The 27,712-nt window shown below is 36.5% G+C and overlaps 1 protein-coding gene across 5 annotated transcripts in view; it reads right to left on the minus strand.

The window, feature by feature from the left end:
- LOC101901791 (protein scalloped) overlaps positions 1-27,712 on the minus strand; it is a 415,109-nt gene that overhangs the window by 143,278 nt on the left and 244,119 nt on the right. The window contains exon 1 of one of the 5 annotated variants that reach the window (XM_005180247.4): positions 24,737-27,167. The exons of 1 other annotated variant lie outside the window; for it this stretch is intronic. In XM_005180247.4, the coding sequence (XP_005180304.2) occupies positions 24,737-24,845 (109 nt within the window). In that variant the 5' untranslated portion in view covers positions 24,846-27,167. Of the gene's footprint in view, positions 1-24,736; positions 27,168-27,712 lie in introns of those variants that run through there. 3 more of the 5 variants (XM_005180246.4, XM_005180249.4, XM_005180248.4) reach the window with 3 other exon arrangements.

The raw sequence follows: 27,712 nt of genomic DNA on the forward strand, positions 1-27,712 counted from the left end.
TCTATAAAAGACCTTGAGGTAATCTATTGTATGTAGAAGACCTTGAGTTCATATATTGCTTTTAGGAGACCTCGAGGACATATATGCATATAGAAGATCCATAGAAGAGCCTCAGATCATATATTTTTTATAGAAGACTTGGAGGTTTACTCTTAGAACTTGAGCTTGTGGTCTTTTATTGTCCTTAGAAGATGTTGAGATTTTCTATTTACTTTAGATGATCTTGCGGTCATCCTATGGCCTATGGAAGATCTCAAAAAATTTCTAATGCCTAATAAAAGACATTCTTCTTCTACATAGTCTATAGAATTCCCAAGGGTGGTCATCTTTTAAGAAGACCTGTCTATAGAAGCCCGAAAAGGTCTTCTATCCATAAAATACCTGTGACTTAACTGAGCATTATTACCGTGAAAAAAATGGCATCTGATTTGTTGTCCAATGTTTGGTATGGTTGCCAAGATTATGTTAGGCTACATTGAAGTTCGAACAAAACATTGTTGGCTGGTGGGGCACAACCAAGCCAAGCTGCAGATGATGCGGAGGAAAGAGATAAACGTTTCAGCGAAAAATAAAGAAACCAACTTTTAACATTTAAGTAACGCGTAGGTGTTTAACAGACAACCGATGTTTAATTGCTAATTGTTGGAAATGCAAGACAGATTGTTGGTGGGATAGACACAAAAAGCAAACGAAAAAAAGCAACAAAACACACCCTTTTCGTGTGTATGATTTTTCTCAAAGAAGAGGTTATGTGTGCTTCTTCTTCTACTCAGCTTAAGATTAGATGTTTTGTAAAAGAATCAGAGATCTCCTGGTTAGTTGCAAAAGAAGTGTTATTATATTTATGAAAATGAATTCAAAGGAGTTTGGGACATAGCTGAGAAATATGTCCCAAATAATATATTTATTTTTTTTTTTTAAATAAAAGTCAAAAATTAAATGCAAAAGTTTCAGTCGTGTAGCACATAGTTGCTCATAACTTAATGAGATATCTTCTAATTGGGCGCCATCTTGTCATTGCCATTAACTTATTAGGGAATCGTTCGAAAATTAGATTTCTTAGCACTCATATATGAAGACAATCACTTAATATAATTTCCTTCACCAGTAAATGAAGAAAACAAACCAACCATTTCGAATCATTTATTGACAACTAAGTATCATCATTAGGCAAATGATGATGTTAAAAACGACGACATAAGATTATGTCTTTTATTTTCGAATTCAATTTTACATTTTTAATATTCTGAAGAAAGAAAGAGAGAAAGAGAAGAAAATAAAAACCGAATATAAAAAATACAATTTAATTTCCCCTCTCCATAATCATGCATATTAATAAAGCAACAGTTGGAAAGATAAAAAAATCGTTGGTTTTTTATGGCTGGCTGCCTGGTTGACTAAAGTTAAAGTTGTCGCTGTGGTAAGAGTTTGTTGTTCTACAACAATGATATGAACTTTAAATGACAATAAAACGACAAGTGATACTAATTATAGAAGAGGGGGGGCTATGACATTTATCTACACACTTCCCCACCGGGGCCAGGCCAGACCATTAATGGTGATCGTTTGCCAGCGTATGATGGTTATTAAGGCTATGTCAGCGAGTCCATCTAAAAGTTAAAAAAAACGGAGGTCATTAAATGAATTAAGACAACCTAATTTGAGGAGAATTAGCTAATTTTCGCTAGTAAACATAATTCAGGAACTTGTGAGAATTAATAGGATACATTAGCTGTGTGTAGTAACCGATTAGGTTTGAATATTTCAGATAGTTATATGGATACCTGATTTATACGATTTTCATACCAAGCAAATACACGATTTGTGATGGTCCACTACCTTTCGTACCCCTTCAAACTTACATGCATTAATCCTAAAGTGGATTGTTTGAACTTACCTAGAAAGAGAAAAATAAATAAGTTTTTATTAGAATATTTCTAAAGGTGTAAACTTATAATAGTAAATCTACATATACATATGAAAAAGTTCTGTGATGGACTGAAGGGTCTTTACTTTCTAGAAAAAGAGGCTAGAAGGTTTTAGAGGCGGTGACATGTTTTCCTTTTTATTCAACCTTGAAAGTTTCCTAAAGACATCCAAAAGTCTTCTGTTCAAAGCTACACTCTTTAAAAATAAGACCTTCCAAGGTCTTTAGAAGGAATATGTTCTGTACTAACTTTTTAGATGCGAAAGTTCGATAACACTTTATTCATAGTTGTTTTCTTTATCGAAAAATGATTTCTTTTTGCCCAAAAAAGTCTTCAAATATTTCTGTTTTTAAGTTTTCCGAATAGAATTAGTCAAACTATGGCAGAACGGTTCCTCATCCAATTTTTCTGGCGAAAACTACTTACACATCTTTTTATATTTCACCGCCATATGTAAGTCCTAGAAACAAACCAAATTTCAGAATTCCAGCTTTTTTTAAAGACACAATCCCAAATTGATTACCACACTTCACGTACAGTTATCGTACGCAGATCGAAAACCTCCTCCTTATCTCCACTCTAGACACCAACAGTGACCTTACTATCATGTTTCGGGATTCCAGTTCTATTCCTTATCCCAGTGCCCAAATTAGTACGACTAAGTACTTTTCGAACAATTTTACTACAGATTTCCAAAACCAACTTCATATCTTACAAAGATACCAACAGTGAAATCTGTATAAAATTTCAGCTCTATTCTTTCATCCAATACCAAATTAAATACTATAGTAAGTTTCGTACAATTATAGTACACATTTCCAAAACCACCTCCTTATCTTACAGACAAAAGGGAAATCTAAGGAAAACTAAAAAAGGAAACCCAATTCCTAATTTAGTACCACTTAGCACTTTTCGAGCAATTATAGTACTCTTTCCCAAAACAACCTTCATGTCTTAACCACAGACGTCAAGAGTGACATCTATATCGAATTTCAAGATGTTAGATATATTCCTTCACCCAATACTAAATTAGGTACTATTTAGTTCTTTCAATTGTAAATGTACTACACACATTTCTAAAACCAGTCCCATTTCTCACAAAGACAACAACATTGAAATCTATATCAAATTTCAATGTCTCAGATCAATTTCTTCACCCAAATACCAAATATAGTACCACTTAGTACTTTTCGTACAAAAATATAACTTATATCAAAGTTCGGGGCTTTAGCACTATCCCTTTACCCAATATCCAATTTAGTACCACCTAGTACTTTTCGAACAATTATAGTACACATTTCCAAGTCCATATCCATATCAGCGCCAACATCTATATCAAAATTTCAGGATTTCAACTCTATTCCTTCACCCAAAACCTAATTTAGCACTATTTAGTACTTTTCGTACGATTCTAGTTAACATTTCCAAAACCACCTCAATAATTCAATTTCAGATATCAACAGAGACCTTAATATCAAATTTGAGGATTGCAGCAGTTTCCCCTCGCCCAATACGAATGATGGACTTCAGTGACACTTGACTAGTGTCATATTGCATTTTTCGTATAAATATAGAACTCATTTCCACCCGACTCATATTTAGTACTTTTCGTGCATTTGAAGTACATATTTCCAAAACAACTTGTCTTATCACAAACCAACTATACATACAGTCACCTTAAGCCAAACTGTTATAAATTTAGTACCATATAGTACCGTTCCCTCACTTGGTACACATTTACAAAACCTCCTTCATATATCAAACTTACTTTCCAACCCTGATTCTCATACCAAATTTTTTAGCTATATCCGTTCACATAATACCAAATGGGACTCTTTTAGAATTTTTAGTACATCTATCCAGTAATGCGTCAGTGACTCTCCCGTTTGTTCAAAACAATGTATTTAATTTTTAGAACTTTTCCTATGCTTTTAGTACAAATTTCCAAAGAAAAAAACGACCGTTTCACAAGCTTACGCACCAAAACATAGGCCAGTTATAACCAGTAAAGAAAGTCTTAAAATCGGGCGGACCGACTTTATGATACCCTACACCACCTTGCTAATTTAGTAGAGCTTCACGTAACAATTAAAAGTTTTTATTGGAGAATTCAATCATACACGCTATGATTATAATTATAATTTAAAGTTCAAAAGACTGAATATGCCGAAGCATTTGTATCTTTTAAATTCGGATATATATGGGAGCTTTGATATATATGGGAGCTATATCCAAATCTGAACCGATCTTGATAAAATTTGGCATAGATATTTCTGAGCTGTATGTCATATATTTCCCTGAATATCGAATTTCCTGAATTGTTACCGAGTGCATATTACGGCTGTGGGTAACAAATATAACAAATCGGATGAACAATATATATGGGAGCTATAGCTATATCTGAACCGATCTTCACCAAATTTGACATACTAGCTTCTAGACTCGTATTTGGTCGTAAGTGCCAAATTTCATCCCATTTGGGCAAATATTAGACGTTTGGTGCACAATAAAAGGTAAATCGGGCGAAGTTATATGTGGGAGATATATCCAAATCCGAACCGATCTCGGTAAAATTTAGCAAAGGTATTTCTGAGCTATATTTGATATATTTCCCCAAATATTGTTATTACATGTTAAAATAACAAATCGGATGAACACTATAACACTTGGAGCTATAGCTATATCTGAACCGATTTCGATCAAATTTGGCATACCTCTTTTTAGGCCTAATTTGGTTGTATGTGCAAAATTCCATACTATTCGGGCTGATGACCAGTAAAAGGCAAATCGGACGAAGATATATGTGGGAGCAATATCTAATTTTTTACCGATTATCTACAATTTCAATAGGGTTCGTCCTTGGGCCAAACAAATGATTTGTGCAAAATTTCATCTGGATCGGGTAATAAATGCCAACTGTACTGTTCACAAAAATACATTGACAGACGGACGGACGGACATGCATAAGTCGACTCAGAATGTGATTCTATGCAGATCATTAAATGGAACTTTGGGTCTATCTCGTTTCCTTTTGCATGTTACAAACAAATGCACAAATACATAATACCCTGACCACCTTGTGGTGTAGGGTATAAAAACAACAATATATAAATGTCCTATGGCATCCGGATACCTTCAGAATAGAAAAATCGTATAATAAAGAATATCTTCTGGTGAATCCCCTATCATAATTTCCCAGAAGAACCGACTGAAGGGCTCAGAAGATGTAAGAAGACACTGAAGTTCATCATTCTGTCAATACAACTTTTTATTCATCGTCCAGGAGTAGTACTGCGTTGTAAAATATTCAAATTCGTTCGAAACACCCCAATATCGACTACATGAAAGTATCATTGAAACAAAGATATGAAAATGAAATGAATACAAATCAAGCAGTAGACACAGTTGAATGGAAGAAACTATTAATTCCAACACCCAAAACGAAAAAAGAGTTTTACAGCGACTACTGAACAAGAGACCCAACCTCGCAATATCATATCAAACTGGGGCTATTTTGAATACGAATAGAAAGAGCTGTGAGCTCTTTAATAGCTATCACATAAATACACTACCATACAAACACACCCAATCAGTAAGTAAGCCAGCCAGCAAGACCCCGTCAATACCGGGCCCACAAAATACACAGACACCAAAGACATGTATTGAACAACAACAATAAGACGACAAGAAAAAACTGGCCTAACAACTTCTCGTTTTGTCTTTTTCGTCTCTCGTCCTAAAAAAAAGGTTAAAAAAAGCAAAAGACAACTAACAGGTAATGCTTGAGATGTTGGTCGGAGGAGCAAATCCGCTAATTGTTTGGAGAACTCTTAAATAGTGTCGCCTCTCCATATACTCTACCTTTGTATAAGTATTATTGCCTAGTACAACAATAAAGCGATTTGAAAAGATCAAAGCCGAAACTGAGAAGTAACAGAAACCAGAAGGGCAAATCGTTCTCTCACTCTCTGGATGTGGACCACATGTATGTCTGTCTGCTGATGCCAGATGCCATGCCAAACTCAAACAGAGAAGAAAATAAAAACCGCAGAATAATTTAAGAGAATGCGCGCAGGCGCTCACAAGAGACATTCACAACCAAGCAATAGAGCCCCCACCAAATGAAGGGAATAACAACAGCCACACAAAACCCCTTTTCAATTTTCTGTGTTTTTTGTATTTTCTTAATCTCGCCAGGAATAAATAATCACAGCAGCAACAACAAGAACCCAACTACATAACGTAACAGAGATAAACCAGCCAAACAACAACCAACCGCGCGCCTTAAATTTTCGTCATGCGGTTTGCGTTGCTGGGTTTCACGACCAAGCCAAGACAGACACCAAGCCATACAAAAGAAGGTGATCAGACCAAACAATCGTTTCGTTGAAGACAATCAATGATGACGACGAACATTTTGAGAGTCATAAAAAAGAGAAACAACGAACAACATGCTGCGTTTTTAAAAAAGGTAACACTGGGCAGGGGCGAGAAGAGACAAGTACCACAAAAGACCCAAAACGAGACCAAAATATAAAAATATGGCCCAATGCAAAGCGAATTTCAAAAGTAAAAAAACACCTTTTTCATACAAAAAAATATATATTCAAATCTCGAGGAAAACATAAACTTTGAAGTGTACTGGAGGGCTATTTTACGAGGTTTTACAGTAGAGGACAAAAATGTTAAATCAGACCTAGTAGCGATCTTCTACAGATAGAAGGACTACAAAAGGCTTATATCAAATCGAAGGGCTCATATCCAATCGAAACCTCAAGCTAGTCTATCTGGCAACAACTGCTGTTCAGTGCTAAAAGATCGGTGCATCGACAAGTCTTCGCAATCGCAGCTATCTCAAGAACTACTCCTTACCGCCTAGTGTAATATGATCGGTACGTCGAATATCTTCAAATTATAGGTATAAAGCAGAGGCTTCGCAAACCAACTAAGTTAACAACTACCACTTCCAGTTATAGACAAAAGATCGGTATGTCCAATATCTCCGTACCCCAACTAACTAAACAGATAACCACGACGCTCCAGCTGGAATAAAGAGGTCTGTGAATCAAACTTCTTCGCAACACCAGTAATATCGACAAGTCATTCCGAGTTTGGTCCGACTTCGAACTGAAAATCGGATGACACTTCCGATTTCGGATGCGTGTTCGGGCCCACGGCCGAAAGTAGTAAGGTGTGGTCGACGTTTCCTTGTACCGAAGGGTTGGACGAAAGTCTGTAGTTCATTTGATACGGCCAAAACGTGCCTCATCGAAATAACTGTTTTACAAAGTAGGTCTCTTTGGACCAAATCCGTTTCAGGACATTTGGAGTCGATCTAGCGATGGACGTCCGTCTGCTTGGCTGGTGCGCACGATAACTCTCGAAGGGAGTATCCGATTTGGTCCAAACTTGCTACATCGTAATATTATTATCAAACCTAGATCGAAGTCGGAGATGGGCAATATTTGTTCACTCCTTCTGGTAACTGCCCCACAAAAGCTCGAAATTTTCAAAAAAAAAAATATTTTTTGCTCCAACTTGGAAAATCCTAATATTTCAACCAGTGCTAGGTCAGTAGTAAAAATGGTGAATATTGGAAATATGATAAAGTACCTCCTCCACAAAGGGTCAAAATTTTGAATAATTAAAGCTCTTAGAAAATGTGATATAAGAGTTCGATTGTCTTCAATTTACACATATCACCATATTTTTAGTAACCCAAGGTCTGGTGAGAAGATGGAATATATCGGTCCACTACTTCTGATACCTCCCCAATAAAGGGTGAGACTTTTGAATATCAATGAAACTCATAAAACGCAAAATTAACATTCGATTCAATTCAGGCTTAGTACATCTCAATATTTCCATCAACACAAGACTTGTTATAAAGATGGTAAAGATCGGACCATTCCTTCGGGTACTTTCCCCACAAAAGGTCAAAGTTTTGAATAACCAAAACGATCATAAAATCCGAAATAAGCATCCGGTTCTCTTCATTTGCTGTGAAGATGGTATATATCGGTCAACTTCTTACGGCACCTTCCCCACAAGAGTTCTAAATTTTGTATATCCATGAAGCTCATAAAACACGAAATTAACATTCGATTCCTTTCAGACATGGTACATCTCAATATGTCCATCAACACAAGATATGTTATAAAGATGGTAGAGATCGGACCACTTCTTCTGGTACCTGCCCCCCCATAGGCTTCAAGATAATAAAAAACAAAACGCAAGCGCAATACGCTTCCCACTCTCTTCAATCAACACAAGAACTTTGTCACAAGATCTTTGTGGATTGTACCTCACCCACAAAGGATCACAATTTTCAATACTTTTATCTGTCATATCTTGCGAAACAAGTCAGCGATGCTTGACCACTTCCTATATCTAAATATTTTTTTTTTTTAACAGAAACCTGAGATGAATATGGAATTCATAATTTCGCATAATATTGGATATAAATGTTCGAATTTCTTGTAATTTTGCCCATACCAATATTTTTATCTGTATTAGATAAAGTATGGAAATGGAATTCTTCGGTCGAGTATATCGTACATCACGCCCATTTTTACATTTTCTAAAAATTATCAAATATCTTATATAAAGTGAATATGGCAGGGGGTATAAATCTGTCGGCAACACCTACTAATACTTTATAACTTGTTAATTTTTTTTAGCGAATCTCGATAGCCGCATTATAAACACTTCGTATTATACGCCCCTGCAAAGTGATGGAAGGGTATATTGGTATATACTATAAAAACCCCGTTATGTGATAATATAAACTTGTTTTTATACCCTACACAACAAGGTGGTCAGGGTATTATGTCTTTGTGCATTTGTTTGTAACAGGCAAAAGGAAACGAGATAGACCCATAATTCCTTTTGAAGATCTTCATAGAATCACTTTCTGAGTTGATTTATGCATGTCAGTCCGACTGTCCATCCGTCCGTCTGTCCATGTATTCTTGTGAACAAAATGCAGGTCGCATTTATTATCCAAATGAGATGAAATTTTCCAAACAACATTTGTTTGGCCCAAGGACGAACCCTATTGAAATTGGAGATAATCGGTAAAAATTTAGATATAGCTCTCAAATATATCTTCGTCCGATTTGCCTTTTATTGTGCACCAAACGTGTAATATCAGCCCGAATAGTATGGAATTTTGCAAATACAATCAAATTAGACCTGAAAATAAGTATGTCAAATTTTATCGAGATCGGTTCAGATTTGGATATAGCTCCCATATATAACTTCGTCCGATTTACTATTTATTGGGCACCAAACGTCTAATATTTTCCCAAATGGGTCGGTATATACGACCGAATTGAGTCTAGAAGGTAGTATGCCAAATTTGGTGAAGATCGGTTCAGATATAGCTATAGCTCCCATATATATTGTTCATGCGATTTGTTGTATTTGTTACCCACTGCCGTAATATGCACTCGGTATCAACGATATTTAGGGAAATATATCAAATACAGCTCAGAAATATCTTTGCCAAATTTTATCGAGATCGGTTCAGATTTGGATATAGCTCCCATATATATCTTTATCTGATTACAAATTAATTTTGCACGAAATGGGCAATATAAGTCCGAATTTAAAAGATACAAATGCTTCAGCATATTTAGTCCTTTGAATTTTAAATTATAATTATAATCATAGGGTAGAATTCTCCCATAAAAACTTTTAATTGTTATGTGGAGCTCAACCAAAGTGGTGTAGGGTATCATAAAATCGGCCCCGCCCGACTTTAGGACTTCTTTTACTGGTTACTATTTCCATTGTTATTATACATACTTCTTTCTTTAAATGTCTGTCTTAGCATTAATAGCTGTCTCTCACTCACTCGTATTTATAATAAATGTCCCCTTTGTTGTTTAGATGTAATTGTTTGTTTGTATGCTCATTCTAGAACGGACATGGTATTCATTTCGTTGGATAAGGATTCTCGGAGCTTGTATGTGTAAATGTGGTCGTATAAATGCGAGTGAGTAGAAATTATTGAATCGCGACTTGTAATCTTCGAATAGCGAAGGGTTAAGATATGATTAAGGAAAACTAAGGACATCTCACGGGTCTGAGGATGATAAAAGCATCAAATTTTCTGGAATTTTCCCTTCTGCTGAAATGTATGCGTGTGGTGGTAGATATCTTGAGACTCCCGAATTTGTCCCATATGGCTACGGACTTTCGGGGAATAAGGAAATTAATAGGATTTTCTATGGAGACCACCATACATACATATGATCGCAACTGTGCCGTGATCATTTGTATGCCAGATACAAGAAAGATATTATTAAACAAACCACATAATAAATATTAAAAGAAACCTCAAAACCCAACACCAGCAACAACAACAACAACAAAAGTGACAACTTCAAACTGGTACTGGTTTTTGTGCAGAAAATTCATTCCACACTCCTCTGGCCAATCAATGGCATATAGGAGCAAAAAGCAAACTAATAAACACCACAACAAACCATACCCCTCCTCCTCTACGATTTATTGATGTCGGGCATACAGGCGTAGAGAGGAGTGGGGACTGAACTAGCCTGGCCAACGTACTCCCAGTAAATCACGTTTGTGTCGCGTTATTCGCCTGTGCTTGTGTGTGTGTGTGTTGTTTTTAGTGTTGTACCTGTGGCGTCGTTTATTTCGCTACGTCGCGCAAGCATAACTTTTTTATGTGTGGCGGACTTTTTGTGACCCATTAGGAAAAATAGGTTGTCTGGTGCTCTGAACACGGTGGTGTGCCAAACGTTTTCGTATTTGACTTTGCTGGGTTCTTTGGCTTCTATACTTTGCTGATTGGTTATTTATGGACAATTGGTCGGAGTTAGTCAGCTAATGAATAAATATGTTAAAAATTTGCAGAGAAAAATTAAAGTTCCATTAATCGATTGCGTGATGGCCAATTTGCCCTGCAGATAGTATTTTAGGTTAAATTGATTTGTATTTTTTCGTTATAGCTGTCATTTATTTGACAATAATAATTGTGATTTTAGCAGCGTTCTTCTTGTAGCACTGCTAGTGGTGTCAACAGAATTGATTTCATTAATCTTAATTATGTTTGAATCGAAAAAACATGATTTTTAATTAATCGATAACATGTGTTTGATTTCGATTTTTATTTCTGATGAAGTGGTTTTATGAAATCCATGAAAAATGGGGCTATAATTAGAGTACACTTGAAAAAATTAGAATTTAGTTTTAATATTTTTTAGTTTGGCGATCACGAAATTGAAGATCTATAAATATTCTTGTAAATGTACTAAATTCAAGTTCGATACAACATTACACCCCGAACAAGGAAAACAAGTAAAAAAACATTAAGTTCGGCCGGGCCAAACTTTTAATACCCTCCACCTTAGGGTAAAAGAAACATTAGAAGAAATGTGGCAAAAACCATTAAAATTCCGAATATCGGGAGGTACCGTTATATGGGGGCTACACCAAAACGTGGACCTATAATTACAATGTTTCGCCACACGAACTAGGACCCATTATAATCCACAAATACAAATTTTTAGACAAATTAGTGGAAAAATGTGGCAAAAACCATCAAAATACCGAATATCGGGAGGTACCGTTATATGGGGGCTATATCAAATCATGGACCCATGCATGCAATGTTTCGCCACCGGAGCTGGAACCCATTATGACCAACAAATACCAATTTTTAGACAAATCCATGAAAGAGTGTGGCAAAAATCATCAAATTACCGAATATCGGGAGGTACCGTTATATGGGGGATATACCAAAACGTGGACCCATACATGCAATGTTTCGCCACCGGAGGTGGAAACCATTATGACCTACAAATACCAATTTTTAGACAAATGCGTGAAAAAATGTAGCAATAATCATCAAATTACCGAATATCGGGAGGTACCTTTATATGGGGGATATACCAAAACGTGGACCTATACATGCAATGTTTGGCAAACGCACAGGGACCCGTTATGACCTACAAATACCAATTTTCAAACAAATCAGTGAAAAAATGTGGCATAAATCATCAAAATACCGAATATTGGGAGGTACCGTTATATGGGGACTATACCAGAACGTGGACCGATATATCTCATTTTCAATACCAACCATCCTAGACACAATGCGAATTGCTCTGCAAAATTTTGGCGCTCTACGTCAAATACTGTGGGCTGTATCGTGATTTCAACAGACAGACAGACAGACGGACAGACAGACAGACAGACGGACATCGTTAAATCGACTTAGAATTTTATGCTGATTATGAATATATATACTTTATGGGGTCTACGACGAATATTTAAGGATGTTACAAACGGAATGACAAAGTTAATATACCCTCCTTACCAAGGTGGAGGGTATAATAAGGCGGACCAATTACATTGTGCGATCAAATACTTAAATCTAATATGTGATTCCGTCTAAGTCTTCTTATTTTATTCGTATTTACCAATGGGCTTTCTTCCAGAGTTGGGTAGTTCCGCAAAGAACTAGTTTGAATGAACTATGCAGCGAAACGAACGATCGGAACTAGATCCAGCTCTTTAGTTCATCTAGTTTCATTTGTCTTCCTACTTTTTTATGTATTTCGTTTTTATACCCTATGGAGGGTATATTAACTTTGTCATTCCGTTTGTAACTCCTCCTCATGTCAGACCCAACAAAGTATATATATTCTTGATCAGCGTAAAATTCTAAGTCGATTTAGCCAAGTCCGTCTGTCCGCCTGTCTGTTGTAATCACGCTATCTTTTGAACGAATTGAGATAGAAGGCTAAAATTTTGCACACATGTTTATTTTTCCAGTAGGCAGGTTAAGTTCGTAAATGGGTCATGTAGGTCCACGTTTTCATATAGCCCCCACATAACGGTACCTCCCGATATTCGGTATTTTGATGATTTTAGCGACATTATTCGCCGGAATTGTTTCAAATTTGGTATTTGAAGTTCGAAATGGATAGTACACCCTAAGACAGAAAATTGTCTGTGCAGGTCCACGTCTTCGTATAGCCCCCATATAATGGTACCTCCCCATATTCGGCATTTTGATGATTGTAGCGTCATTATTCACCGGAATAGTTTTAAATTACGTATTTAGAGCTCGTATTGGGAAGTACAGTTTGTTATAGAAAATTATCTATTCAGTTCCAGATCTTCGTATAGGCCCCACATACCAGAACCTCCCTATATTCGGTATTTTGACGAGTTTAGGTACAATACCCACCGAAATTGTTTGAGACGCGTATTTGAAGTTCGTCATGGATGCTACAGCCTATGGCAGAAAATTGTCTATGCTGGTTCAGGTCTTCGCACAGCTCCGATATAACGCTACCTCCGTATATACGATATTTTGATAATTTTAGCTACATTATTCACCGTTTATTTCAAGTTTCGAATTTGAATATGGCAATGACTTATGACAAAGAATGCCTGTGTGTCCACGTCGTATAGACACCAATATAACGGCTATATTCGGTATTTTTAAAATTTTAATAGAATTTTTTAAGCATTTTATTTCCAAATTCGTTCCAAAGGGTATTCAAAGTTCGACCCGACCGAACTTACTGCTTTTTAACTAGTTCATAGATGATAGTTGTTGGTAATCATTCGTTGCAATCGAATTAAGCGGTATGTCCGAAGTATATACAGTGTATAAAATACGTTCAAGAAAACTGTCTCGTGGAATAGCTGCTTTGATTTCAATTAAAGGCGATCATTCATATTTAACGTTAACATATGCAGTTCTTTCGCTGAGATAACTTTTGAAAAAGAGGTTATATGAAACAGAAGAAGTTTTTACAGCCCCAGGTGCTACAGCCGATCGAAAGCTTAATGTACATCCAGAAAAACAACTGAACAAGATTGTTTACATTCTAACGTGTAAACTACTCTCCAGTACTGGCAATTGTCTATTTACAAAAAATCTTTCAAATATTTTTCAAAATATTGCCAATAATGATGCGAGACTAAATAAGGATAGACCATTTTCCAATTTTCCTGGTTTCGAATACATTATCATTTCTATTTTAACGGAAAATAGTCCAGTGGTAATATCGAGTTATAAAAATTTCTCAAATATAATATACTTTCTCATGTAAGGTTTTTTTTTTGCCAATTTTGCATGATTCAGATCGTGCCCAGAAGATTAGCCTTTGGAATGATTTCGGAGATATTCGAGCATGGTCAACAATGATGAAAATTATAATGGCTATTCGTCGAATCACTATAAGAGAGGTTTGCTATTTTTACTGATATGAACCGAGCGACAGAAAAGATTGTTCCTCACTGACTGGATGAACATCGTCGATCCGAATTACCTCAAAAAGGTCATAAATTGTGATGAATCATGCGCATATGCCTATGACATTGAAACTAAAGCTCTATTATTCCAATTGGCGTACGGCCAACAAGGAATACTGTCTTGAAGGTATGCGCCGTTTGTGCGAAGCAATTCGTCAGAAACGCAGAGAATTGTAGACAACCCAATCAAGGATTTTGCATTACGATAACCCATCAGTTCAAAAACAAACCCGTTAACATGTTGTAACAACCATACCATAATCGAAGAATTTTTACTAAACTAGAGTTGTTCCATTCTTGAACTCTATGTGGAGAAGAAACCAGAAGAAATGGTCCCATCTCTACCATCTTTCTAAAAGATCTTGTGTTGAATGAAATCGAATGATTTCGCGATTTATGAGCTTCGTGGATACTTCCTTCGAGAGTTATCGTGCGCAAAAGACGGACGGACGGACACACATCGTTAAATCGACTCCAAATGTGATGAAACGGATTCGGTCCAAAGAGACCCAGGGTATAAAACCGTTATTTCGATGAGGCACGTTTTGGCCGTATCATATGATATCATATGATACACCTTCTCTAGCCATATGGCTGAGGATATGGCCTTAAGATACGTAGTATGGTATATGTCCAGGATGAGATGAAAAAACTGCAACCAACTTCAGGATGCTGTCATTTCTAAGCCTCTCGTCCGACAGTTGTTAAAATTATTCCAGTGACAGCTCATTTTATTGCTTACAAGCGTACAAAAACATTTTTTTTATTGATAATATTCCAAAAAAAAGTTATTCGTGATGGAATTCAAGCGTGATAGTGTGATTTCTTTTTATGGCAAACCACAAGTGGTTATCGTTAGAGCACTCCAGCATTTAAATGTGAGTAAATCTTTTGTGTCTCGTACCATCGCTCGTTCCGTAATACTGCTATCGTAGCTCGACGTCAAGGAAGTGGACGGAAGAAAACTGCAACATCAGCAGAAATGGTTCGAAATGTGAAGAAGCGACTTGGTCGAAACCCGCATCGCAGTGGCCGAAAAATTGCTCGTGAGCTGAACATATCGCAATATTCCATTCGGCAAATATTTAAAAATGAGCTCGGGGTAAAGCCATTGAAATTCCAAAAAGTGCAAGAACTTACACAGCAACAGAAAGAAAATAGACTCAAAAGAGCTAAAGAATTGCTTCGCTTGGCCCGAAGTGGTGAACTGCCGAATTTGGTTGGCTACCAGCACTCAAGCGCCGGCTATGGTGATGGTGTGGGCCGCCATAACAGCCGATTGTCGCTCTCTGCTCGTATTAATCGACCGTGGCATCAGTATAAATGCCGAATATTATCGCGAAAATATTCTGGAGGGCGTATTAAAGCCTTGGGCACACAATCATTTTGGCCACAGACCTTGGACATTCCAACAGGACTCAGCACCATCGCACTCAGCACGCGCCACCCAAGAATGGTTACAAAACGAGGTTCCTCACTTCATTTCCAGCGCACAATGACCACCAAAAACTCCGGATACCAATGCGGTTGACTATTGTGTCTGGAGTATTTTGGAAAACAAAGCAAGCACTAAAAATACCAAAGTGTCGATCACCTCAAGCAAACGCTTCGCCGGGAATGGGCCAGAATACCGCAGAGAAACATTCGGGCAGTGTGTGACGGTTTCATAGGCTGTTTGAAGGCCATAATTCGTGCCAAAGGTGACCAATTCGAACAAATCTAAACTTATTCTAAAATTTGATGCTATTTCCGACATTTAATGCTTTCATTCAATAAAATTTAAAAAAAAAAGTAAAAAATGATGGTGTTTGACTTTGTAGTTTTTTTATCTCACCCCGTATGCTGAGGCGGTGTAGGATACCAAACCGCTGCTATTTTTGATAGTTGTTAAAATTTATTATGGTATTTCAGTTATTTTTGTATTTATGGAAAAGAGCCGGAAATAATTCTGAACAAGGATCTGAACAACAAGGTCTGAAACAACTTACACTTGCCACTATGTAATCATAAACTGAGGACAGATGGTTCTTTTAATCTATGGAATTCTTAGAAAAATATTCTAAGTTCTCACATTTTGTATGGGATTTAATCCCATTGCAATAAACGACTACTAATTGATAGCTGTTAATTTCAAAGATAAACAGATGCCATGCCAGAATGAAAATCAAATAATAATTCTCACAGTGCATTTGCATTTAGCTCATCTACTCGTTCACTCAGTCAGCGTGATGGTGGAGATGGTTGAATGAGTATTCGACGACTGAGAAACAAGTCACCTTTCCGTCTCCATGTTTACTTGTTGAACAGCGGATTGTGACAAACAGGTAAAAAATAAACAAGAATAATAATAACAACAAAAACAAACGGCCAGCATGACACGACCAAGACGACGATGACACAAAATAAAAAAAAATAAACGTTGAAATGGAAGAAGAGGAAGGGGAGAAAAAACACAAATGTAGATAAACACAACAGCGTTGCAAAGCAAACCAACGAAACTAACTATAGTTAGTTAGCTAGCGACTAGGCTTCTCGAACCTCATTGCGAGATACACAGCAAAAAGACGGAGATTGAGAGACAGAGCAATAAAAGATATAAGTAAAACTAATGGGTCTAAAAAAAACTGACAAACAGCGGAGATGCAAAAAAACATCATTGACTTCTAAGCCAAGAGATGCTGAGGAAACTATATAAAGCAGCGGTGCTCAAGAAGAAATATCTCTTTTCAGTCAAATTTCTCTTTGCTTATTTAAATCAAGAACAAAACAGCGTTAAGTCATTATTTATACAAATATTTTTTATCCATTTGCTCTATAATTTATTTTGGCAAGCATTCGTGTTTAAAAACAATTAAATAGAACCGTAAAATATAAAGAAAAACAGAATTTTAATTTTCTCTTAAATTATCTCTTTTTTCGGTTCATGTTCTAGAACACGGTTTTGAGCACCGCTGATATAAAGTCATTTGGCAAATATAAAGAGAGTATGCAAAGCGGAGAGTAATCTCTTCGGTGGTAGATGACGACGAAACTGATGGCCAAGATAAAAATATCATGTGGAAAGAGATCAGCGTTGTTTAGACATATCTATAAATATTACCATGTCATCTGATAATTGGAGTAAATAAATGAAGTCTTAATCACAATGAGATTAAAGGGGTTATCTTCTGGGGTAAATAACTCTAAACAATGTGTCAAATCAACAGAAAAGGTATTTTAGATATTTTTGGAATACGTCACTGAGAAGTGTTTGTAATATCTTTAATGATTAATTAATGAGAATTTCCCTTCATTGCAATATAGTAAAAGTTTGATATACGTTTTCTAGAAATATGGGTTTAGTTTTGGCTCTACAATTGGTTTTAATTCTATACTGCAGAATTGTCACCATGATCCAACCCATACATATCGATGGAGATTAAAAAGTGCCAATGTACTTAATCAGCATTGATTTGAAACATCCCGATTTTTATACCCTCCACCATACTATGGAGGGTATATTAATTTTGTCATTCCGTTTGTAACTCCTCGAAATACTCATGTCAGACCCAACAAAGTATATATATTCTTGATCAGCGTAAAATTCTAGGACGATTTAGCCATGTCCGTCTGTGTGTCTGTCTGTCTGTCCGTCTGTCTGTCTGTTGTAATCACGCTATCTTTCGAACAAATTGAGATATTTTGCCAGTAGGCAGGTTAAGTTCGTAAATGGGCCATGTAGGTCCACGTTTACATATAGCCCCCATACAACGGTACCTCCCGATATTCGGTATTTTGATGATTTTAGCGACACTATTCACCGGAATTGTTTCAAATTTGGTATTTGAAATTCCAAATGGATACTACAGCCTAAGACAGAAAATAATCTGTGTAGGTCCACGTCTTCGTATAGCCCCTATATAACGGTACCCCCGATATTCGGTATTTTTTATGATTTTAGCGACACTATTTAACGGAATCGTTCCAAATTTGGTATTTGAGGTTCGTAATAGATACTGCAACATAAAACAAAAAATGGGCCATGTAGGTCCACGTCTTCGTATAGTCCCCATATACCATACCCCCCGATATTCGGTATTTTGATGATTTTAGCGACATTATTTACCGGAATCGTTTCAAAGTTGGCATTTGAAGTTCGTAATAGATGCTGCAGCATAAAACAGAGAATGGGCCATGTAGGTCCACGTCTTCGTACCCCCCGATATTCGGTATTTTGATGATTTTAGCGACATTATTTACCGGGATTGTTTCAAATTTCGCATGTGAAGTTCGTAATGGATACTTCAGCCCATGTCAGAAAATTGTCTGTGTAGGTCCACGTCTTCGTATAGGCCCCATATAACGGTACCCCCTATATTCGGTGTTTGGATGATTTTAGCTACATTATAAACAGATTTTTCTTCAAGTTTCGCATTTAAATATTGTAATAACTTATGACAAAAGTTGCCTATGCAGGACCAAGTCGTCGTATAGGCATTCGGTATTTTTAAGATTTTAACAGAATTTTTAACGGATTTTATTTATTTTTTTTTTTGGAAATTGTCAAATTTGTACCAAATGGTGGAGGGTATTAAAAGTTCGGCCCGGCCGAACTTACAGCTTTTTTACTTCTTAAATTTTGTTGAAGTGACCATCAAACTTTATTCACTTGCAGAGTCTTACTTATCGATAACGATTTCAAACCATTCTTCCAAATATATTTTTGATTCAGTTAATGGAGTCATAACAAAACAAGTAAGCAAAGGCTATAGTCGTGCGGGGCAGACCATGTGATACCCAACAACACTTCAATATGTTAGAAGCCTCCTCATGTTCAAATTCTTTTTGGAAGATTTCACTTTCGAAATTATGTCACGGAGCACTGCCCAGATATTACCCTCAGCATTTTGACCAGGGATATTTGCCCAATATTTACGCACTGTGTCGTGCTGTTAACTGTTGTGGTCCATTTTACAGCTAAATATAATGCAATTGTCATCCTAAATGCTAGAATTCTTCCCTGCCCCTAACTCTCTTCTCAGGCGTGTCGATTGGATTCAATTGTGTGATTTTCAGACTCTTTCAGACTCCGGCAGACTACGAACTGTCCACACGTTTGCTGGAGAGTACATGGTCGCCCATATTCGACGGACCCATGACTCTTTGGGCCCTATCCAATCGACGAGACTTGTCCGCAGGCAACATTCTTTGCGTCAATTGAATTTTGTACGGGAACAAATGCAAATCAATGCGAATAATCCGTTATAAAGTGGACCGAGCCATGCCCAACAGCTGAGAACGGCGTTTTTGGGATGTTTTTGGGGACCTCTCAACACTGGCTCGTACGGCAGCGATATTCTCGGCCGATCGCCTCGGTCGACTTTTATATGGCCTCTTCGGATTAGAAAGAGCCTTACCAGTCGAACATTTTTCGTATAAACGCTTCACATTTTTAATGTTTTAAATGCACGTTGAGTTTTCACAATTGACTTCTTGTAAATTTCAACTATTTCAGAGCTCTCGCGTGGCGTGTATTGGTTAATGGTAAAAATCTGCTTGGGCTGAAGCTTCAAACGCGGTATGTCATTAAGCGATGTGACATCTCTGTCAAAAGTTATGGCGTTGCCAGATGGGTCCGTCGAATATGGAGTACCCTGTATCCGTGAGGATCCAGAAACGTTTACCAGGAGACGTTCGACACAACTTGGCCTCTCAAGAGAGTTGTTGCAGCGAATTTTGCATAACCTAAGAATGTTTCCATATAAAATTCAACTTGTCCGACTATGCAATTTATTTCCAGAAGAAAACACAAGGGAATTCAAATTTTATTTAATTATGAGTGACGAAGCCCACAGGGGTTCGATAACAAGCCAAACTGCAGGATATGGACAATGGGAAGCCCGAGAATGCTTCATCAGCGACAATTACACCCAGTTAAGTGTACAGAGGTGGTTCCTCAGAGAGGATCATTGGTCCATAAATTATATATATATATATATTATATATATATATATATATATATATATATATATATATATATATATATATATATATATATATATATATATATATATATATATATATATATATATATATATATATATATATATATATATATATATATATATATATATATATATATATATATATATATATATATATATATATATATATATATTTTTTTTTTTTTTTTTTTTTTTTTTTGAATATGAACGAGGTGCCACCATTTTTATCAAATGATCGATAACCCCAAATATGGTTCCAACAGGATGGAGCCGCAGAACACACTGAGAGGGTACAATGGCTCATTTACGCGACATCTTTGGTGAAAGAATAATTTCGTGTAGAAGCAATTTTAATTGGCCTCCTAGTTCCCCGGATTTAACTGATCCGGACAATTATGGTAATAAGCCTAGGGCTACTGTGAAATCAGAAACGAATAATCAAAACGAAATTAACAACATATCATGAATAATGCTGTTGAAAAGAGCACATTTGTGCGAAGCAGAAAATTGCCACTATTTGCGGGATATAAATTTTAATAACTTATCTGAAACTATACCACATAAATTTACAGTATTTAAAAAACCAACAGTTAAAAAAATGTCTTAAGAAAAAGTTATAAGAAATTCACACCACTCCGATATTTCTGGACCACCATGTAGAACACCACGATCAACATTTTTTAATTTTCAATTTTTTTTAATAATACCGAAGAAAATGTGAAGCAATTGATCTTACCGCATGTTAAAAACTCTAAAATCGACTTCGAATTTGGTTTGAAAAATGAAGATCGACCATTGTTTTTTTGCGAAAAGTCCGCCTTAATATTTTAGATTCGCTCCATTCATTCAACGGCAAATTTAGTATCATTTAGTACTTTTCGAGCAATCATAGTACGCATTCCCAAATTCATCTGATTCTCTCAAAACTATATACCAACAGTAGCTACGATATCAACTTTTTTATCATACTTTTCGCGCAGTTATACTACGCATATTCAAAACCACTTCCTCTTCTCACCCTATGCACAAACAGAGACTTTGGAATTAAATTTCAGAATTCCATCCTTATCCCAACAACCAACGGCACATTTTGTGGCATTTTTCGTACGTTCATAGTATGAATTTCTAAAACAACCACCTTCTCCCTACTACAGACACCAACAGTGACATGCATATCAAATTTCAACAATACCCAATATAGTACTACTTAGTACTTTTCGTACAATTCCGAAACCACATCCATATCTTAATTCCAGATACCAACAGAGACCTAAATATCAATGTCATTTCAAGATTTCAGCTCTTTAATAATTCTTTTACCAAATTTAGTGCCATTTAGTACAATTACAGTACGCATTTCCAAAACTATCTTCATCTCTCAACTACTAACACCAACAGTGACATCCATATAAAATTTCAAGATGTTAGCTCTATTCCTTCACCCAATATCAAATTTAGTGCTATTTAGTACATTTCGTACAAAACCACCTTCATATATCAATCCCAAATACCAAAAGGGACCACAATATCAGATTTCGGTATTCCAGATCTTTCCATTCATCCAATACCCTAATTTAGTACCACTCATTACATTTCGTACAAATATAGGACGAATTTCCAGACCAACGCCACATCTAAGACGCAGATACAATCAGTAATCTTAATATCAAATTTCAAAATTGTATATCTATGCCTTCATCTAATATAGCACCATTCTACACATTTCTAAGACCACCACTTTATAACAAACCTACCATCAACAAGAATCGCAATACAAAATTTGATCTTCATCCGCTCACCCAAAGCCAAATTATTCCAAACACCCTTTGGTACATCTATCTCCATCTATATTCCATCACTCACTCTCATTCCAAATTTCAGAATATACTATAATTTCTAATACAAAACATTCAATTTATAACACATTTTAGTTCTTTTAGCCTTATCACACTCCTACACACCAGACTGATCCTAGTGGAAAATTTTAACATTCTATCTTTAGCCGATTCGCCTGGGCCTGGGCGTTGATTCTCAGTCATTTACTGCTCTTTTATATATTTAGAGGAAACCTATATTGTTCATATCGGTTCAGTAGATCCATAACTGTCCATATCGGTTCAGTAGAGAAATAACTGGGTACACTGTTCGTCCCCCAAGAAAGAAATACTCTCTTGTAATAGGGTAAAAGTATACCCTTGGTTTTACTCTGTTTACAAAGATGTAAGCAGAGATGTGCTTCTTTTACTTCTTAGTTTTCTTGCAAAAGAGACAAACCCACCGCTTTCTCGCAGAAAAGTAACCAAACCATATGTTATAGTATTTTCATAAAATTTATACTGGACTGTATTGCGTTGTATACCTATTTTTTGGAAAATCATATTTATACCATGGTACAGGGTAATATGCCTTTGTGCATTTGTTTGTAACATGGAGAAGGAAGAGAGATAAACCCCTAGTTCCTTTGGATAGTCTACATATAATCACATTCTGAGTCGATTTATGCATCCGTCCACCCGTTCGTCTCTCCATGCATTTTTGTGAACAACATTTTATAATCCGGTTTCGATAGAATTTTATTTTTGTTTGACCCAAGGATAAACTATTGAAATTGGAGATAATCGGATCAGATTTGGATATAGCTCTTATAAATATATTTTCGTCATATTTGTCTTTTATTGAGTACAAAATGTATAGTATTAGTCCATATACGATGAAATTTGAAGAATGCAATCCAAAATTGATCTTGGAAGTAATTCCGTTAAATTTAGTGAAAATCGGCTAATATCATCCGATTTGATATTTTGGTGCCTCACAGCAATTATATGAACTCCATAACAACGGAATACGCGAAAAGATATCAAATACAGCTCAGAAAGACATCTGCCAAATTTTATCACGATCCGTTTCTATTTGGATGTATCTCTCTCATATATATCCGATTTCAGGTTTTGTGCAACAGATGGTTAATATCAGCTCAAATAAAGTGATTTTTGCAACATATAACCGAATTTAGCTTAGAAGTAAGTACTTCAAATTTGCTGGAAATCGATTAAGATATGGCAATAGTTACCATATAAAGGGTTGTCCATATTCGACGGACCCATCTGGCAACGCCATAACTTTTGACAGAGATGTCACATCGCTTAATGACATACCGCGTTTGAAGCGTTAGTCCAAGCAGATTTTTACCATGAACCAATACACGCCACGCGAGCGCTCTGAAATAGTTGAAATTTACAAGAAGTCAATTGTGAAAAAATTAAAAAATGTGAGAAGTGCGCCTTCTAAGAACACCATTAAGCGTTTATACGAAAAATTTTCGACTGGTAAGGCTCTTTCTAATCCGAAGAGGCCATATAAAAGTCGACCAAGGCGATCGGCCGAGAATATAGCTGCCGTACGAGCCAGTGTTGAGAGGTCCCCAAAAACATCCGAAAAACGCCGTTTTCAGCAGTTGGGCATGGCTCGGTCCACTTTACAACGGATTATTCGCATTGATTTGCATTTGTTCCCGTACAAAATTCAATATTGCCTGCGGACAAGCCTCGTCGATTGGAATGGGCCCAAAGGTCCGTCGAATATGGGCAACCCTGTATATGTTTCATCCAATTTGTAATATGCACTCATATTTGTAATATGCACTCTACAACAATGGTATGTGGTACCAGGTACCAGCTCAAAAATGAAAAAAGGTATGAAGCTAAAATTTTGCACAGATCAGTTTTTTGTCTGCAGATAGGTCAAGTTCGAAGATGGGCTATATTAGTCCATGATATCGATAGTTTCGGTATTTTGATCATTGTATCCAAATTTTTCAATGAAATTGTCAAAAAATCCACAAAAGTAGTTCCTTCTGAGTACTTTACCCCCTGGAAGAGTATTGTCTATATAGATTCACGATGTCGAATATCCCCCATATAACGGTACCCCCAGATATTCGGTATTTTAATGATTTTAACTACATTTTTTAATGGAATTGTCTAAAAATCCATACTAGAAGTTCTTTCTACTTCTGGAAGAGTATTATTTATATACGTCCATGATATCGTATAGCCCACATACGACGCTACCCCCGATATTCGGTATTTTGATGATTTTAGGGACGTTATTAACCGGAATTGTTTCAATTTTTGTATTTAGAATTCCTAATGGGTGCTACAGCCTATGACAAAAATAGCGTATGCTGGCCCACGTCTTTGTATAGCCTCCATATAACGGTACCTTGCAATATTCGGTATTTTCATGATTTTAGGTACAATATTCAACGAAATTGTTTGAAATTTCGTATTTGAAGTTCCTAATACCCACTACCAGGTTAGGCACCACCAGGTCTTTGTATAGCCCCGATATAACGATATATTAAGTTTCGCATTTGAATCGTGTGTGTGTAAGTCGCTTAAAAAAGTCGAGTATCATTGTAAGTGGAGCTGAATTAAGTCCTTCGTTTTCACATAAAAAACATATGTTTCGCTTTCTTAATATCAAAAACAAAAAATAATTAATTCATCGTCCCCAGCTTACCTTTTTGTTTTGTATCATCACCGTTTTCCAATTGATGGCTAACGACCAAATTATTCTGCAATTGCAGCAGACCGCTGCCGCAAGTGCCTGAGCTGGTAATGTTTTTCATGCGTGATTTTGATTATTGAAACAACAACAAGAACAAATTCAAAACTTGACAATATCGAGGAAGGAAAACACTCTACTCAAATGAACTAAATTTAATGGCGCGTATAAATCCAAGAACCAAATTAGACGAATAGCATAGGCGGCAGGGGGCGGGCAGGCAGCACGCGAGTAAAAATGGCAAGAAGTTTGCCGTAGATAAATTTAGGTTTTCTTTATGTTTGTTGATTTTCTGCTAAGCTACTTCGATATTACGACAAACGACAACGCGCGAAGATGACGATGACGACGACAACGACGATTTGCGCTGATGATGGCGACAAAAACGACGATCTCTTCGTTTTGTGTTGTGTGTATTTTTCCTGCGCCTCTCTTCTTCTTGTTATTTTTGTTTTAATATCAGGCGACGGCGGTGGCGGCGTTCGGACGGTTTTTGCTTTGGCTTGTATTCTATGTTAACCATTGGCTGTGATGATGATGATGGTCGGTCGATCTGTCGGTAGGTAGGTATATTTAGATATTGAATATGTATTGTATGTAGATATGTGTGTTTGTTTGTTAAATTTCTAAGAATACACAAGAAATGCTGCTGCTGCGGCGGCTGCTGTATGTTGTTGCTGCTATAAATGAAGTGGCTGTCGGACCAGACCTCAAAGCGTTTTTGTTTTTTTGCTGTTATAATGAAAGGGGTAAGCGTGGAGGGGAGGCCGAACAGCTAATGACGTTCGCCTGCTTGCTGTGCTACTGATAATGATCAGACCAAATGGTTTACTTGTAGATACATGGATCGCGCGGTGTATTCTCCAAGCGTTAATAGCGATGATGAAATCTCGATAAAAATAGGCGCGTTTTATGGGTTTCTTTAGCTTTATAGAATAGATTGGAGTTTGGTGCAATTTTGTTTTTCACTGAGATCACTTAATTTTCTAATTTGGCACTTGCAAGTAACAGCCCCAAACTTCTAACATGGGGGGAGAGAGAGAGAGTGAGTGGCTACTTGATTTATGAATTATTTTTTGTTATGGCAACTTTTGCAATTTTCTTTCTTTTCTTTTGCTTTGCGTTTTATTTCACAATTTCATTATTAATGACTTGCCTACGCCTTTCTTTTTTATTCTTTTCTTTCTTGCTTTCAACTTTGGCAAATGGGTCGGGCAACAACTAACTGACTATTGCTGCTCATTAAGAACCGAACCGAATGAACAGATGTTTCTTCTAGCTACGGAGTGATGGCTACGGAGATTGAGCACTAAAAGGTTAATGATCAGCAACACTTCCATTTGAACTATCGCACTCGCACACTAACACACACACACACACACACGAAAGGGGGGACGGCCGACCCAATGCTGCTTCTTGGCTTGCAGACTTTTCTATTTTCTGTGTGTTTTTCTTTGACGATTTCCTTCTTCTTTCTATGCTCGCTCGCACATTCACTGTATTTTTCGCGCAACTTTTCTTTTTTTTTACACACACTTCACTTTGCTTTTTTTATTTTGGTTTGTTTGTTATTTCTCCCCTTTTTTGTTGTTGTTTTTTGCTAGGGAGAGTCGCCCAGCGAAACAAGAAAAAACCTATAAACCGAACCAGTATCGATCGATCAATAGTAGCGAATAAGAACAAGAAAGAGCGGTTACGTTTTTCTATTTCTTGGAAAATGATTTCATAAACATTTATGGCCACTTTTTTCACTTTTATTGCTCCACAAATTTATTTATTTCAATTTGGATTTTGTTTTGTGTTGGCAGGCTAGCCAGCCAGCCTATAAACCGATTTTAATATTCACTTTTAAATCTTTTTCTTCTTAACTTGGCTCAAAATCAACCACAACAATCTTTCATATTTTTGTTTTCTTGTTTCTTTCACAATCTCCAACAAGATATCCAAGTAAAATCGTATAAGAACTGCAAAAGCCAAGAAAAATAAGACAAAAACAATCCACAAAGAAACGGCGTCACACGATCGCGCAGAATCAAGAGAATGTTAAAGACTAAACGATATGAATGTACAGCAGACTAGATTTGCTGCTGGTCCCCACTATAATACTCAGCCCAGCAACAACAACAACACAACCATTAGCGCACAACAAAAGCAACAGCAGTAACAAAGCTCCCCATTCACAAAACAATACCAGTCACTGTCTGGCGGGGGGAGAATATAGCAGTACCAAAACAACACAGCGACAGAGAGAGCGAGAGCGAGAGAGGGAGTACTGTGCCTCCGCATTTTGTATGTATACCAGAAGTTGTGTGTGTTGCTTTGTATAAACAGTGAATAGGAAAATCCCATTATTAAAAATATGCTCTTTTCGTGCTCTCTCTCTCTCTCTCATTGGCCCAACAAGTCTCCAAACAACTACTTGGCTCTTTTCATCGACAAATCTATCCCCAATCAGTGTTGCCAACATTTTTTGAGCTAGAAGCGTAATTAAAAACAAGAAAAGCGTAAATAGCGTAAAAACTTTTCTTAAAAAAGCGTAAAAAGGGCTTTGTATTTTTTTCTAAACAAAATGCCAAAATTGTCAATAAAGCACTCCTTTTAAACTAAATACTGTTTTATTCAAAATTTAGATCGTATCTCATGTAAACATTTTTGTATATTAGTCATACATATTTTTAAAAAATATGATATATTTGGAACAATTTACATGTGGTTATAATTTACATACATATGCATTTTTACAAACAATTATGTTCCCCTATAAAACCCAAAGCTTCAAATGTAGTTGAAATGTCTGCATCAGTTTCTTCATTTTGCCATAAGACAGTTTGTAAAAAATAGTTTTACTTTTTGTAAACTCCCTGTGTAGAATTTTTTTACAGACATTTGACGGCAGGTCGTATTAGTTCCAGCATGTATTCCCTCGACGAA

This window comes from Musca domestica, unplaced genomic scaffold (genome assembly GCF_030504385.1).
Source record: "Musca domestica strain aabys unplaced genomic scaffold, Musca_domestica.polishedcontigs.V.1.1 44, whole genome shotgun sequence".
Taxonomy (NCBI): Eukaryota; Metazoa; Arthropoda; class Insecta; order Diptera; family Muscidae; genus Musca; species Musca domestica.